The 17,929-nt window shown below is 35.3% G+C and overlaps 1 protein-coding gene across 5 annotated transcripts in view; it reads left to right on the forward strand.

Annotated features, from left to right (window-relative positions):
- ARFGEF1 (ARF guanine nucleotide exchange factor 1) overlaps nt 1-17,929 on the forward strand; it is a gene marked incomplete at both ends in the record, with an annotated part of 145,610 nt that overhangs the window by 72,956 nt on the left and 54,725 nt on the right. For 4 of the 5 annotated variants that reach the window (XM_080694651.1, XM_080694654.1, XM_080694653.1 and 1 more), the window contains 5 exons: nt 3,644-3,755; nt 4,107-4,312; nt 4,594-4,678; nt 9,586-9,757; nt 13,546-13,697. In XM_080694651.1, coding sequence (XP_080550777.1) covers nt 3,644-3,755; nt 4,107-4,312; nt 4,594-4,678; nt 9,586-9,757; nt 13,546-13,697 — 727 coding nt within the window. The remainder of the gene's footprint in view (nt 1-3,643; nt 3,756-4,106; nt 4,313-4,593; nt 4,679-9,585; nt 9,758-13,545; nt 13,698-17,929) is intronic. The other variant, XM_080694652.1, reaches the window with a different exon arrangement.

Below are 17,929 nucleotides of genomic sequence, written 5' to 3' on the forward strand. Positions count from 1 at the left end.
CCTGTCTCAGATTCCCAAGCACTGGGATTACAAGCATGTACCACCATGCCTGGCTTATAATAGACCTGTGTGATCCTCCTGTCTCAGATTCCCAAGCACTGGGATTACAAGCGTGTACCACCATGCCTGGCTTATAATAATTATTTCAAAGTTACCACAAGTGATATATTTGTTGCCTGGTTTCAGTTTTTAATAGATGTTCCACATCTCAGATGATGGGACAAAATGGAGTTTAGTATGAAAAAAATTGGACAAGAAAGTGATAAAAGTATGCATGTATTCTTTGTTATAAAATTATAAAATCTTTAAAAATTGACTCAGGAAATAACTATTAATACTTCTTCCTTCCTAATTGCTTATTCTATATTTGTTAAAGTCCTATCTGATCCATAAATTATGTAACATCCCAGGGGCACTAGATGAATTAGCCTTTTTTTTGTAAGGAGCTCACTTTCTAGTATGATAAACAGTTAATGCATATTAGGTGCCAAGCATCATGAAGGCACTGGTTCCTAATGTTAAGATAATAGTATAAGTATGATCAAAATATTTTTTAAAAAGACAACTGTGTAAGTTCTATATTAACAGAGTATTATAAAAGTGCTGTGAAAATATGATAACTATTCAATGTGAGGAGTGAGAAGGAGTAGTTGCAGGGGTTCAGTGTGCAGTCTCCCTAGCCACTAGACTTGCTTTTGACTTCGTGCAACCATAACGAGAATGTTTTCATGGAGTTATGTTGTCTTCATTCTCTAGGCTTTTCTCACAGTTCACTGGAATAATCTTTCTTAAATGAAAGTTGGCTTCTGTTTTTCCTTTCTCTTCCTCTTAGAAAATAAAGCCAATTCTGAAAGCAATACTGTCAGAATTTAGAACTGCTGAACTCAGCACTTCATTCCTTGCCACTTTTCTTTCTCACCTCATTGTTTCAGCAATTTAGAGCTATTTATTTATTATTGTATAATGCTGTATTATGCTTTTGTGTATGAGTATGGTTTCATCCTCTCCAGGATTTTTTTTTTTTTTTTACTGCTTTTAAAAGATGGAGGGCCATACGTTGTGGTGCACACTTGTAACCCCAGTATTTAGGATGCTGAGACAGAAGGAGCACAGGTTTGCAGCCAGCCTCGGCAACTTAGTGAGACCCTGTTTCAAAATAAGAATAAAAAATTTGGCTGGGGATGGAGCTCAGAGGTAGAGTACCCCTGGGTTAAATCACCAGTCCTGCAAAAATGAATGAATGAATGCATGCATACATGAAGGAAGGAACCATTCTTCAAAACTCAGTTCCAGAGCCCCCCCCTCTAGGAAATATATATCGTGACCATCTCAGTTATAGGTCACACCCTCTTCTGTGTTATGTGCTCACTTTGTGAATACATCTTGTTTGTTGAATTTTTTAAATTGTGTTTGGTCTATTAGAATTAGAGTTTTTGTTGTTGTTTTTTTTTTTTTTTTTTTTTTTTTGGTGGTACTGGGGGTGGAACCCAGAGGCTTTCTACCTCCGGGCTATACTCCCAGACCTATTTTTTATTTTATTTGGAAACAGGGTCTCACTAAGTTGCTGAAAGCCTCACTAAGTAGCTGAGGCTGGCTTCGAACCTGCGCGATCCTCCTGTCTCAGCCTTCCAAGCGCGGGGATTACAAGCGTGCGGCACCACTCCCGGCTAGAATTAGAGCTTTTAAAAAGTAAGGATTGTGCTCAACTCATTGAAAATTGTTTTGTTTTTATTAATATATGTTGCTGTGGCTGAATTAGAACTTAACAGGGAATCATTAGGACAGAACAGGGAGCAACATTCTGGACAAAGGGAATGGCATATGTCCTAGCCCCAGAGGAGAAGCAGGACATTTGAGTGCTCTTTTTTAGCACCACGGGGCAGAGTGTAGAGCAAGAGGTGGGATGAAAGCATTGAGCCGGGATCTGGATAACAGGAGGCCTCATTCTCCAGCTAAAAGGGTTTTGTCTTGTCTGTCTTGGCACTGACATTCTGTTGAAGGGTTTTAAGCAGAGGAACAGCAATATCAGATTTCTGTTTTAGCGAGATCTTTGCTAGCAGACTGAGAATGGGCTAGAATATGGGTAAAACAAAAGATAGGGTGATCATTTAAGAACTCTTGTAGTAGCCCGAGTGACAGGTAATGAGACACAAAAATAATATAGAAAATAAGTGATTTATAAATGATGTTTTATTTGGTTCTTTAAGCATGATGGAGAGTTCCCTGTAAATAGAGTTTCTCCAACTACATTATACTTTTTGAATATAAATGGGAACAGATGAGAGGGGGACAGTGAAAGATAAACTGAAACTCTATTGAGTAAGGTTTTGTATGACAGTCTAATCAGTTTGGACAAATAAGCAAAGGCCAGTTGGAGATTAAAAGAAAAAAATTTTTAAGTACATCCTTACTTAAGCTGGTCATGGTGGTGCACGCTTGTAATCGCAGCATTTGGGAGGCTGAGACAGGAGGATCATGTTCGCGGACAGCCTCAGCTACTACTTAGGCCATTTGCAACTCAGTGAGACCCTGTTTCAAAATAAAGAATAAAACATAGGGCTGGGGTGTAGCTCTGAGGTAGAATGCCTCTGGGTTCCATCCCCAGTACTACAATAAATAAGTAAGTAAATAGTACATTCGTACTTCAAGTTCATCTACAGTGTGACATGGTCTCTTAATTCTCCATTTGACTATTGATATAGATCAAAATATACCATACTGCAACAAAAAGTCTGAAATAATCTATATCAGTGATAAAGAAGGCCTTCCACTTGAGACTTCCCTCCCTCCTTCCCTTCCTCCCTCTCTCCCTCCCTCCCTTCCTTCCTTCTTTCCTTCCTTCCTTCCTTTATTTCATGGTACTGGGGATAGAACCCAATTATTCTACCTCTTGAGCTACACCCCAGCCCTATTATTTTATTCTTTTATTTGAAACAGGGTCTCACTGAGCTACAAAGGGCCTCAGTAAGTAGCTGAGGCTGTCCACGAACTGTGATCCTCCTGTCTCAGCCTCCCAAATGCTGGGATTACAAGTTGGGCCACTCTGCCTGGCTGTTATTCTTTATTTTGAAAAAAGGTCTCACCAAGTTGCATAGGGTCTCACAAGTAGCTGAGACTAACTGTAAACCTGCGATCCTCCTGTCTCAGCCTCTGAAATACTGGGATTACAAGTGTGTGCCACCATGCCCAATTGAGACTTTTTCTAAGAAGAAGAAGAAGGGGGAAAAAAAAAAAAACAGAGACGCCGGGCGTGGTGGCTCACGCTTGTAATCCCCGCGCTTGGGAGGCTGAGACAGGAGGATCGCGCAGGTTCGAAACCAGCCGCGTGCGCTGGCTTAGGAGACCCTGTTTCCAAATAAAAATGTAAAAATAGGTCTGGGAGTGTAGCCCAGAAGTAGAAGGGCTTCCAGGAACCCCAGTACCACCAAAACAAACAAACAAAAAAAAAAAAACAAAAAACAGAGAACTAGAGAACTTGGTATGGTGTAACTTTTTTTAATTTTACATTTAAGTATTGATTATATTAAACAAATTCCTGTTTTCTAAGTGCTATTAGGAAAATAACTATAGTTTAAGGTCTTTTTTCAGGTAAAACAAATGGGTTTCTTTTTTTAATGTTCCTATTAACTTTAACATTATCTAGATTTAATAAAAAACCAAAGAGAGGAATACAGTACCTCCAAGAACAAGGGATGCTTGGCACTACACCTGAAGATATCGCTCAATTCTTACATCAAGAAGAAAGATTAGACTCTGTAAGATAACATTTTATTTCATTTTTCTGTAAGATTTCTTTTTAAGTTAATAATATATACTATGACCCCTTTAAAATGCTTTCCTAAATAATGCAGATAAAACCTAAAGAATAGCATTATATATATGCATATTTATGTAAGGAAACAAATTTTGCTTTTTAAATTTTCTAAAGACAGAGTATCTTGTGTTTTTTTTTAAAAAAAAAAAACTCGGTGCATTTAACTTGATGTTCTAAACTGTTAACCTTGTAGTCAAAACCTGTGGTTTTTAAGGATTTTACTGATTTTTAGGTGGCTATATGGTATATATAACATGCTATTAGAATATCAATTTCTATGTTTTTGATTTAGACTCAAGTGGGTGAATTCCTGGGAGATAATGATAAGTTTAACAAAGAAGTCATGTATGCATATGTGGACCAACACGACTTTTCAGGAAAGGACTTCGTTTCAGCACTTCGAATGTTTCTTGAAGGATTCCGTCTTCCAGGGGAAGCTCAAAAAATTGATCGACTAATGGAAAAATTTGCTGCTAGATACCTAGAATGCAACCAAGGGTAAATAAGATTCAAATGTTTCTCAGTTGTGAACTATGTCCATGTCCAGTGTGCTAGGGAGCATCAGGGATTCAGAGACAATAGAATGTAATCCCCTTCCCTCAGAGAATTTCCATTGCCTACTATCTGGAAGTGATAAGACAGCCATAAAAATTTGTAATGTGAGATATATCATAAATTCTAAGAAAGAAAATTAGAAGCATTTTGGGGCTTGAGATGATTTGTTTAAATGAAACTGTAAAACAGTGAAAGTTTATAAATGATAACATTTATTTTTCCAGACAAACCCTTTTTGCTAGTGCAGACACTGCTTATGTTTTGGCTTACTCAATTATCATGTTGACCACAGACCTTCACAGTCCACAGGTATGTTTTTTCTATGTCAGCTTTAAAATAAGTAAAACTTTAAAAAAATAATACATTTTTTGAATTGAGTAGATAAGTACTAGTTTAGATTTTAATCTTATGTAATTAAGCCAATTACTAAATTGATGTATTTAATTAGAGGTGGTAAACATTTTATAAAAGCAACTTCTACTAATAATTTTAATTAAACTTTTATGTATCTGTAAAACATGTCTGTTTGTCAGTCTCATAATTGAGTTATATGCAGCTTAAAATAAATTTTAATCTGAAAAGATGTTTGTAGATCTTTTGTGTATACTTGTCACAACATGGAAAAAACACTATATGTAGACCTTTTTTTTTCCCTTAAATGTTTCAGACTAGAGCAGAAGAGAAATTAATATGGTATTCATCACCCGGCCTCTACAGTAAACTCAGATATCATATATCATTTCATCTGGATTTTTTTCAGTATGGATCTCTAAAACAGAAATACTTCATTTAATCATGTCCATAATATCATTATGCCTAAAATACTAATAAAAATTTTAAAATTTAAAATTTCTCACTAGGTTGATGTGAATCTCACTACTTGCTGAGGCTGTCCTCAAATCTGATTCTCAGCCGGTCGTGGTGGCGCACGCTTGTAATCCCAGCATTCCGGAGTCTGAGACCTGAGGATCGCAGTTCGCAGACAGCCTCAGCTACTTAGTGAGGCCTTCTGCAACTCAGTGAGACCCAGTTTCAAAATCAAGAATAAAAAATAGGGCAGGAGGTGTAGATCGGAGGTCGAATGCCCCTGGGTTCCACCTCCAGACCCGCAAAAAAAAAAAAAAAAAAAAAAAAAAAAAAAAATCTTATTCTCCTGTCTCATTCTCCCAAGTATAGGGATTATAGGTGTGCATTACCTCCCCTAGCTACATTAAAATTTTGTTTCATAAGTCTCATATTTTCCTCTTAAATATTATTATCCATTTTGTTTAGCTTCTAGAACCATGCTTTGATATCCTTAGGTAAAATTACCTTTAAATAGCTGGGCGTAGTGGCACATGCTTGAAATCCCAGCATTCGGGAGGTGGAGACCAGAGGATCATGGTTCACAGACAGCCTCAGCTAGTTGGGCCCTTCACAACTCAGTGAGACCCTATTTAAAAAAAAAAAAAAAAAAAAAAAAGATTAAAAAAATAGGGCAGGGGGTGTAGCTTGGAGGTAGAATGCCCCTGGGTTCCACCCCCAGTACTGGAAAAAAAAAAAATGACCTTTAAATTATTTGCAAGAATTTCTTGGTATGTCTGGGGGTAGACATCTGATAATATTCTTAGGGTGCAAATTGAATAATGTACATATTGTTTGTATATAATTAAGAACAATTATGGTTTATTTGCGGTTTGAAATTAAATTTGGCAGTATAGGGATTTTTGTGTGCATTTCGAGATGCTTAAAGTTGTGTTGATATGAAAAGTATATACTAACATACCAGAGAGTTTTTATATGAAGTTATTCCTGTTTTGGGGGGGGGGGTTTGTTTGTTTTGTTTTGTTTTTTTATGGTACCGGGGTTCCTGGAAGCCCTTCTACCTCTGGGCTACATTCCCAGACCTATTTTTATATTTTTATTTGGAAACAGGGTCTCTTAAGCCAGCGCGACTGGCTTCGAACCTGCACAATCCTTCTGTCTCTGCCTCCCAAGCGCAGGGAATACAAGTGTGCGCCACCACGCCCGGCATTATTCCTATTTTAAACACCAAAATTGAGTCCTGTGAGTGTCACAGATTTATTTAATTATAGTTTACATATCAAGGTATTCGGTCTGATTTTTCAATCCAAATAAATAGAAATCATAATGGAAACTTACCATTTTTTTTTTTACAAATTATTTTTTAAAGGCATTTGGTAAGCCAGCATGGTGGTACAAGCCTGTAATCCCAGCATTTGGGAGGCTGAGACAGGAGGATTGCATTTCATGGACAGCCTCAGCTACTTACTTAGGCCCTTTGCAACTAAGTGAGACTCTGTTTCAAAATAAAGGATAAGAAGTAGGGCTGGGGGTGTAGCTCAGAGGCAGAATGCCCCTGGGTTCCATTCCCAGTAACACACACACACACACATACACACACACACACGGCATTTGGTTTCTTAAACATACATGCAGTATCATGCAGCCATATCATATCTTCCTATGCATAAGTACCCACGATTAAAAATATTCTGAATACATAACTAGTCAGAGAGAATTATCTTGTCTTATATTCAGACACTGTTAACTTTTGTCCATGAAACGTCCTTGGGGTTCTAGCCTAGCAGTGGTGACTGCTTTTTTTCCTATAGTTCCTCAGACTTAGCATCATGTGCTGGTGAGCAGCCTGCAGCCAGAGAAGAGCTTTTGGCTTCCTTTGAAGCTAAGTTGCCTATTAGAAAATCAAATTTATATCCTTGGTCCCAATTTTTTTATAGAGGTTCCATCTTATTTATTTATATAGGTCCCAACTTATTTATAATAAGTTACATAGTTTTGCTGGGCGTGGTGGCGCAGGCTTGTAATCCCTGCGCTTGGGAGGCAGAGACAGGAGGATCGCGCAGGTTCGAAGCCAGTCGTGCGCTCTGGCTTAGGAAACCCTGTTTCCAAAAAAAAAAAAAAAATGTAAAAATAGGTCTGGGAGTGTAGCCTGGAGGTAGAAGGGCTTCCAGGAACCCCAGTACCACCAAAATAAATAAATAAATAAATAAAAAGTTACATAGTTTTTAAAGAACATAGCTAAATTAAAGAAATTCCATAAAACTAATCTTTCTCTTGTTTTCAAAGTTCAAATATAGATGAAGTTTAACAAGGTAGTTATGGACCTTATTCACCAGTTGGGCTACTTTTTATATAATGAGAGTCAGTAACGTTTTTTATAAAAATTTGAGATATATTTAGAACACATTTTATTTTGTGTTTATGTTAATATTTACTAGGTAGGTATCAACCATTTTTACATGATTTAAACACTCAACTAGGCCCAGCTTAATTTAAACATTTAAGCATAAAAATCAAGAGTAGAGTTCCATATGTCCAGAGAAGAGAAGTAGAATCATATTTTACAGTGCTTCTATAACACCACCAGAGCAGAAGTATACCAGGTGCTTTATTTTAGGTACATGAAAGCAATGAATTCTCTATTCCTACTTTCTAAGTGCCCATACCCAAAAGCACAGACACTTAACTGTCACTTCAGATTTTTGTGAAGACTTCTTTGATTGGCACAATGCTAAAACATTTTGGTATACTCAAAATTTCCAGGTGAGTGTGTGGGGGGGGTGTGTGTGTGTGGTACTGGGGGTGGAACCCTGGAGCTTTCTACCTCCGGGCTATACTCCCAAACCTATTTTATATTTTATTTGGAAAAAGGGTCTCACTATGTTACTGAGAGCCTCACTCAGTAACTGAGGCTGGCTTCGAACCTGTGCTACCTTTCTGCCTCAGCCTCCCAAGCACAGGTATTACAAGCATGCGCCACCACGCTTGGCTTTCCAGGTGATTTTAATTTCCTTTACTTCATACTGACAGCACTTGTTGTATGGTCTTTTATTTTACTCTTTCTGGGCTTATCCTCCTTTTTTTTTAAGTAATCATCAGAACTTTAGTTCAAATGGCTTGTTTACTTTCATATTTTTTAGTGCCATGACTCAAGATGAGTTTTTAAAGTTTTAATATTATAGAGCTTTATTCCTTTAAACAGTTAAGTCCCGTGGTAATGTTTACATTTTTGTAGGAAAAGCATACCTGCTAATCTTTCTAATACATTAGAAAGAATGCTTTTCCTACAATACATCTTTCTAATACATTAGAAAAATTCTGTATGCAAAGTAATGTGAACTTAATAAGTTTATATGTCCCAGTTGTATCCTGTGAATTTTCTCAATCCTCTATAATTATTTTTGCAAACTTCTGATGACTTGCTTGATTATTGTTTTATGTATTTACATGTACATTTACAAGAGCCTTTTTTTTTAGAATTGCTTTAAATTCTTTTATGGAACATGGTAGGAATATATCAATAAAAATATCTCTTTAAATACACCATCAGACTTCTGGATTTGTCTGTCTGGAAATATGAACATTTTGCTATGTTAATTCCCAGTTTTGGTGATGGAGTTGCCATCTCATGAGTTATAAAGTTATACTCCACAGTTCTTGTTCAGGGTATGCCTAAATAAGACAAATCATTCCAAGTATATATTGCCCAGATCACCTAATTTCATTCATTTGCCATGATGACTCAGACTATTGACTTAAAATAAATTTCAGCTGTAGGTATTTTTGCATCCATTGTTCTAGAAAATCTCTTTATAATTCATTATCAACATGTTAGTGATCTACTGAAATAAGATTTGAATATTTTTTATTTTATATTTATAATAATTTTGTGACTTTTTTTAAAGACTGCTAAAGTTCTTACATCTTGGCAAAAACAACTTAATTATCCAATCTCCCTCCTTTATTATTAAAATTACTCATATCCACATCAGAGCAAGTTAAATTAGAATATGCCACAATGAGTCTTTTCTAACCTTCATTTTCTGTGACTTCCTTCTATCATTGAACATTTCCCACTTTGGCCCGCAGAGTTTTAATAAAATATAAGTATTCAATTTTTTATTTTTTATTTTTGTGGGACTGAAGATGGAACCCAGAGGCATTCTACCTTCAAGCTACGCCCCCAGCCCTATTTTTTTTCCTATATTTTATTTGGAAACAGGGTCTCACTGAGTTGCAGAGGACCTTATTAAGTATCTGAGGATGTCCACAAACTGCAATCCTCCTCTCTCAGCCTCCCAAATGCTAGGATTACAAGCTTGCACCACCATGTCTGGATTAGTATTTAGATTCTTAAATGAATGAAGTTTTTCTGTTAATTTTAGGAATTATAATGGTTTTTTTACATCTAGGTTAAAAACAAAATGACAAAGGAGCAGTACATTAAAATGAATAGAGGTATCAATGACAGTAAAGACCTTCCTGAAGAGTATCTGTCAGCCATTTATAATGAAATAGCCGGGAAAAAGATATCATTGAAAGAAACAAAAGAATTAACAATCCCTACAAAATCAAGTAAACAAAGTAAGTATCAAGAATCTTGATTGTTGATGGAGAAAACCGTAAGTTTTTAAGACTTTCTTACTTGATTTAAAATAAAGTAAGTTTGGTTTAGAGGCATGTTTTAATCAGAACTGTTATACACAATTTGGTGATCTGATTGATTTCTCCCCATATTGTGAAGAAAGATAACATTGAGCATTGATGAATGGGAAACACTAAATAATTAGCATGTGCATTATTACAGTGCATTTAATACGTACTTTTTAATTTAGCAGTTAAATCTCAGCAAGAAATTTGGAGGTCAGGTAAGTTTCTTCTGTCCATATCTTCTTTAGTGTTTTTTTAGCATGAATGGGATAAACCCAAACACATATCATACCTAATTGGGATAAACACAGTATTTTTCTAAAATCAGGGACAATACAAGGATACACTCCTCTTCAATGATGCACTTCCTCTTCAATTGCCAGAGCAATAAGGCAGCATTAAAGGACATGAATAGGGAAAGGAAGAAGTGGAATGATATTTATTTATTTATTTATTTATTTATTTATTTATTTATTTATTTCGGTGGTACTGGGGTTCCTGGAAACCCTTCTACCTCCAGCCTATACTCCCAGACACCTATTTTTTATATTTTTATTTGGAAACAGGGTCTCTTAAGCCAGCAAGGCTGGCTTCAAACCAGCGCAATCCTCCTGTCTCCGCCTCCCAAGCTCGGGGATTACAAGTGTGCGGCTGCCACACCCAGCGAATTACCTCTATTTAGAGATGATGCAATCCTATGCTTAGAAGGCTCATAAAAGTCAACCAGAAGACTTCTAAAACTGATAAACAAGTTCAAAATAGCCTGATACAAAATCAGCTTAGAAAAATGAATAGCATTTCTATGCACCAACCAAGAATCTACTGAAAATCAGGCAAACACTTGCATTCACAGTAGCCTCAAAAAAATTTTTTTTTCTTTTAGTGATAAATCTTATCAAGGAAGTAAAAGACTTCTACAACAAAAATTAAAAACACTGAAGAAATAGAAGATCTTAAAAGATGAAAGACCTCCCATATTTTTGGATTATCAAAATGGCCATGCTGCCTAAAGCAATCTGTAGATTAAAGCAGTCTATATCAAAATACCAGTGACCTTCACAGAGCTAGAAAAAATAGTCCTAAAATTCATATGGAGAAACAAAAGACCCTAAATAGACAAAGCAGTTCTGAACAATAAGAATCATGCTGGAGGCATCACAATACCTGATTTCAAATTATAGATAAAGAAAATAAATATTTATACAGTGGAATTATATTCGGCCATAAAGAACAAAATCATGTCATTTGCAAGAAAATGGATGGAACTAGAGATTATGCTGAGATCAGCCAGTCTTAGAAAGTTAAGGGTTATCTTTTCTCTCATATGGAAGCTAGAAAATAGAAACCATAAAGAACACTAAATAATATGGGGAGAGATCTGTAGAATAGTGGAAGTGGATTAAGGGAGCGAAAAACAAAGGAATTAGGAAGGATACAATTCAAATAATACTATGGCTATAATATATGAAGGTATTTGTACCAGTTTCACTAACATGTATGTGTAGGTAGGAAGGTGGGACGGAGTGGAATGTGGAGGGAAACACACAAGAGCTGTGTGCATGTATGTTTGTATAACATAGAACATCACTATGAAGTACAGTTGCAAGGCACTAATGGTAGTATTCTTTAGCAAAAGAATTTGGAGGTCAAAGAGATTGTTTAGACAATCCCCCACCAGTAAAACTGTTTCTTTTTTCTTTTTTTAGCCTCCTCACCTGCAAGCAATGTAATCATGTCTTTTTGTCTTTTATTACATATAAATGGAAGCAGTAAGTAGCAGTGACTGGAATTAATGAGGAAAGTTAGTGTTATTGGAGTTAGAAATAACTACTTCAGGCTACAAATTATGACACTGTAGAGTCCCTAGGTCCAACCAGCAGTAGGAACCAATTTTTTATCTAACTCTAGTCTAGACATTGTATACATATAGATTGGGGTGATTAAATTAGAGTTATGATATGCCTGCAGGACATTTCTGGTCCTATGAGAGTAATGGCTCAAGAATGTAATCATATGGCATGTAGCTGTATTCCCAATATCTGAGAAGTTGAGACTGGAGAATTGCAGGTTCAAGGCCAGCATGAGTTAACTTAGCAAGACCTTGTTTCAAAATAAAAGTATGGGGGTGTAGCTTGATCATAGAATTCTCCTGGATTTGATCCCCAAGAATGGTGTGCATGTATTCATACATGCACAGAATATTAGTGTAATATATAAAGATGGTTTCTACCTCCCTGAGCACTACTGCTTTGAAATGAAATTTCAAGCCTGAACAGATTGCAGTTGCAAAACTCTGTTGGCAGGAGAGAAGCAGTAAGGTCTATGTGGTTTATCTTTCTGAAACTTGAAGAAATATGAAAGATAGAGGGCTGAGGAGATAATATAAGAAAGAACATGTATAACTGGCCTTAGGAAGGCCTTTACAAATACCATAGAGAATTTATATTCTAGGGCATTTTAATAAATTCTCCCTCATTTTATAGATGGGAAAACAAAAATCAGATTAGGAAAGAGAATCAGAACTATGAGCTAACTGTAATATAAAAACTCTTAATCAGTCCCTGTCCCTAAAACACAGAGTGGTTAAAGGGGTAAGCCAATTCTTAAATTAAGTAATCCTTGGCCTTTTCTCCAATCCATTATCAAGCAGCAGTTTATTTTGTAGTGTTACTTTCAGCTCTACTTCTAACATTAAGTATATTAATTAAGCTTTCATTTTTAAACCTTTAGGTAGATACACTGGTTTGTTCTTCTTACCTAATAACATCCTCACGTTACTCTTTTCTCTGGTCTCTTGTATATGGTGGCAAGAGATCATGAGAAACCAGATATGGGAAGGAGATGGTGGTATGCTAAGACCACTAAAATTATCCAGGTGTGTTTTTTTGTTGTTCTTATTAACTTAGAAAATGTCATTCAAATGCATTGTAGTTTGAGGATGCCATAGCTTTTACTGCTCTTCTTCTGTACTTATATCCCACATTTGGATTTTCCCCAGCACTTTGATTGTACAGGTACACTTGCACTCTTCCATTTTTATAGGTTTTCCACTTAACTCTGACTTTCCATTCATTGACTACTTCTAACTTGGAACTAACCTTTACTAATGTCATCCACTTTTCTGCAAATGACATAATTTTGTTGTTCTTTATGGCTGAGTAGAATTCCTTTGTGTATATCACATTTTCTTTATTTGTCTGTTGTTGGACACCTGGGTTGGTTCCATAATTTGGCTATTGTGAATTCTGCTGTATTGTACTTAACCCTGTGAATTGTGCTTTATTGTCTACTGAATCCTGTCCACATTTTTTGGGGGGAGGTTCTGTATGTGATACTGGGGATTGAACCCAAGAGCATTATGAGGTACACTAAAGTGAATAATTCTGTTGCCATTTAATATGTTCATAGTGTTATGCAACTACCACCTCTGTCAAGATTCAAATGTTTTGTTACTCCAAATTAAAACCCAACCTATTAAGCAGTTAGTCCCCATTCCCTTTCTCTCTAGAGCCTGGCAAATACCAGTCTATTTTCTCTTTCTGTGGATTTACCTATTCTGAATATTTTATGTAAAGTGGAATCATGCAACATATAACTTTTTGTGTCTGGCTTCTTCGGACCATTTTTATTACTATTGATTATTGGTATTTATTTGATAAAGCATCAAAATGGCATTTTAAAATACTTTATAGTATATATGCTAATAATGTTCATTGTTTCAGATGTAGCCAGTGAAAAACAAAGAAGACTTCTGTATAACTTAGAAATGGAACAGATGGCCAAGACAGCCAAAGCGCTCATGGAAGCTGTGAGCCATGTTCAGGCACCTTTTACAAGTGCAACACATTTGGAGCATGTGAGGCCTATGTTTAAGGTTAGAATTACTAATAAATTTCAGTTGCAGTATACATTTTTACATAATTTTGTTGAGCATATTTTTAAATCAAGAAGTAGAGTCATGTATCACATTCAGCCTGGAAGCTATTGCATGTTAAATTTAAGGCGTAGTAGAAAAAAATTTTCTCTTCATTAAAAAAATGAGAAGAGGTATGCACTATAAGTAATGAATAGGAGTACAATCTTAGTTAGAAAAAAGGAAGATCATTTAGAAATAAAAAGGCTTTGTAAAATAATCTTTAATCCTTGTTTTTATTAAAATGAATTACACTAAAACCTTTGGAGTTAACTCAGATTTCAAAGTGATCCTGAGTTTCTTGCATTCTCAGTGCTTCCAGCCTAGAAATTAATATGAGGGCTTTTAGTGTGCTTAAAGCCCAGACAGTAGGGTGAGGAACAAAAGGGAACATTACTTGTGAGATGATTTAGTAAGACTGATACTGATTGCTTCTTTAAAATTTGATATCTCACTGGGTGTGGTGGTACATGCTTGTAATGCCAGTACTTGGGAGACTGAGATAGGAGGACCACAAGTTTGAGGCAGCCTCAGCTACTTCGTGAGGCCTCTGAAACTTTGTGAGACCCCGTTTCATAATAAGGAATAAAAAAATAAGGGCTATAAGGCTAGGGGTGTAGCTCAGGGGTAGAAAGCCCCTGAGTTCAATCCCCAGTACTGCCAAAAAATAAAAATAAAAATAAATAATAATAATAATAATAATTTTATTTTCTTCTTTGTTCTCCTATTTTTTTATTGTTTCTGCAAATTCCAGAATGAGTAAGCAGTAAATCAAAGAGTAATAGAAAAGCTGAAGGGAGTCTAATAAATTTTGAAAAGAGAAAGTAAATGAGGTACATTTTTTCATAAGGTAGTATGGTAGGTAAAAGGGTTTTTGGAGGTTGAAGATCTAATTCAAGTTACCATAGTGATTTCAGCAACACATATGTATGGACAGTGAAAGATGACTAGAGGATTTCTGTGTTTCCTTTCAATTCTTAAAATTTTATAATTCTACCCAAACTTTAAGGTCTGTTGTAAATGTTTAGTATTTGAAATAAGTTGATAAAGAATTATGAGAAGAGAGATTGATCTTGGAAGAAAACGTTAAAAGGAATAGTGGAGTATACCTGGCTTTAATCCTTTGGAATAATACAAAAAATTAATGTGAAAACCTAAACACAAAATTTTTAAAGCATTTTTGGTTTTAAATAATCTCAAGTTTGTTTATTTTTTAATAAGTCTTTTGGGAAGGAGGGTTTGTTGTTTAAAAAAAAAAACAAAGGATAAGAAACCTACTATTATTCCACTGTTCAGAAAAAACTTTATATATGTACTACTTTTCTACCTTATTTAAACAGTTGTGATCATACCATGAGTAGAATTTCATATTCTTGCTGTTTCTCACTGTAAGTATTTTTCCATTTTAGCCAGGTGTGGCACACGCTTTTAATCCTAATACTTGGGACAGGAGAGTCACAGGTTCGAGGACATCCTCAGCAAGTAGTGAGACTCATCGACTTAGCAAGACACTGTTTCAAAATAAAAATTAAAAATAGAACTAGGGATATAGCTGGGAGGTAGAATGCCTCTGATTTTAATTCCCAGTTCCAAAAAATAAAACAAAAATTCTTCATAAACCACTTTTATCATCCAGTCTCTGGATTAGCCATAGTTTTTTTTTAAACATTCACCAAGCTAAAATGAATCTTTCCCTCTGATGTCATTTCTGCTTGTCATTATCCTATTCCAGACTTTCTTATTCTCTTTCTTTTTTTTATCATTTTAATGGATATTTTATTGAAAATAATTTGTAGATACACGTGCAGTTGCAAGAAATAATACAGAGACCTCTTCTATATTGTCTTGTTTACAGTTAATGATAACATTTACAAAGTTATATCACAAGCAAGATATTGTATTCATATAATTCATTCATATTATTCAGCTTTCCCCTCTTGTACTTTATTTTTGTGTATTGGTTTCTATATACCTTTATTAAACGTGAATATTTGTGAATCAGGATATTGAACAATATAAATACCATAAGGATCTCTTATGATGACTTTTTGAGATTTAATTTTTATTAGTGTATTGTCATTATACATCACATTGATAACCTTCATACTTGCACACAACCTCACTGTTCACTTTTTGTACTCACATTGCTCTCTCCCTTCTCTTATGTTCATAATCATTGGCAAACATTAATATGTATGCCATTTCTAAATTTTGTTTTTAAAAATAAATTATACAGTATCTAACCTTTTGAGATTTGCTTTTTTTTACTCAACATAATTCTCTGGATATTCATTCAGGTTGTATCCGTATTACATTCATTTTTATTGCTCTATGGTATTCCAAGGTACGGACATAACCCATTGTTTAATCATACATCTGTCAAAGAACATCTTGGTTGATTATATTTTTAGTTACATATAAATCTGCTAGATACACTTAATTATTGATTACTATAGCATTCTCCTACCTGGCATCCTCATGTCTACTTTTATGTTCCTCTTATCCATTTGTAGAGGCCAGAGTGATCTTTTTAGAATAGAAATGGAAATACCATCTTTTTTCTTAAAGTTCTGCATTGATTGAATGATGCTCTTCAATCTAACACACTTGGATGGTTCATAAAACTTATGTGGTCTGAGAGTACCAAGAAAAGGTCTGAACCTTTCTGTATCTTAATATGCCACAATAACACTGGCATTCTTTTAGTTTTAAGATCTCTTAAATTCATACTAGGTATATCCCTTTGTCTAGAATACTTACTTTCCCATTTGCCCGAGTAGTTTCCAGTTAAATATCACTTTCTCAGAAAGTTCTTTCACAATCTTTCCAGTCACAATTATGTTCCTCTTCATTACATGCTATATTTTTCTCTCATTATATTTATAAAGTTTGTTTTACATATATATAGTTTATACATGTATTTATGAGGCAAGAGACTATGTGTATTCACTTTTTCCAAAGTCTAGCATAGTTCCTGGCTTGTTGTAATTGCTCAATAAGTAAGCATTATCCGTAGAAAATAAATGAATAATAAATCCCTGGAATGCATTTTATAATATAAAGGTACAAATATTCTGAGAACTTTTTATGTATTGCTAAATTGTATTCCACAAAGATTTATACAGTTATGAGCAGATAGTTTGATTGCCCAGAATATTACTTAGGTACACTTTGATAAGAGACATCATCTTTTATTTCTTCTTTTTCTTCTTCTTTTTCTTCTTTTTATTTTTTTTAAGCTGTACCATTAGGCACCCTGTCCACTTTTTTGTAGGTTTTTTTTTTTTTTTTTTTTTTGGTGGTACTGGGGGTAGAACCCAGGGGCTTTTCTACCTTTGGGCTATACTCCCAGACCTATTTTATATTTTATTTGGAAACAGGGTCTGAGTTGCTAAAAGCCCCACTAAGTATCTGAGGCTGGCTTTGAACCTGTGTGATCCTCCTGTCTCAGCCTCCCAAGCGCGGAGATTATAAGCATATGCCACCACACCTGACTGTTTTTGTAAATTTTGAAATAGGATCTCCCTAAGTCTCTGAGAGTCTTGCTAAGTGCGGATGGAGTCCTCAAACCTACGATCTTCCTGCCTTGGCCTCCCAAGTACTAGAATTGTAGAAGTGCCACCATGCCTAGCAAAATTATGTGTTTTTTTTCAGTAGTCAAAAAGTAGCTCTTTTTTTTTTTATACCATTTGGTTTTATTTATTTATTTATTTATTTATTTATTTATTTATTTATTTTTGGCAGGTCTGGGGGTGGAACCCAGGGGCATTCAACCTCTGAGCTACACCCCCTGCCCTATTTTTTATTCTTTATTTTGAAACCGGGTCTCACTGAGTTGCAGAGGCTCTCTCAGGCAGAGGGCCTCACTAAGTAGCTAAGGCTGTCCGAGAACCGTGATCCTCTGATCTCAGCCTCCCGAATGCTGGGATTACAAGCATGCACCACCACATCTGCCTACACCATTTGGTTTTATGTTACAACTTCATTAGGTATTCACTCTTTTGAGAGTAGAATTTTAAAAGTATTTGTTGCTTTCCACAATCTATAATGAAGGATTCTATTGAACTTTAAAAATATCGTCCAACTAGGAAGTAGAGATATCAGGGTCTGAATATAAATTATTTAACTATAAAAAATTTAGGCTACATGATGTCTAGGTTTAAGGAAGAGAATAAAGTAACTTGTTATAAGTA

The sequence above is a fragment of the Muscardinus avellanarius genome (genome assembly GCF_963383645.1).
Source record: "Muscardinus avellanarius genome assembly, chromosome: 4".
In the NCBI taxonomy this organism is placed as follows: Eukaryota; Metazoa; Chordata; class Mammalia; order Rodentia; family Gliridae; genus Muscardinus; species Muscardinus avellanarius.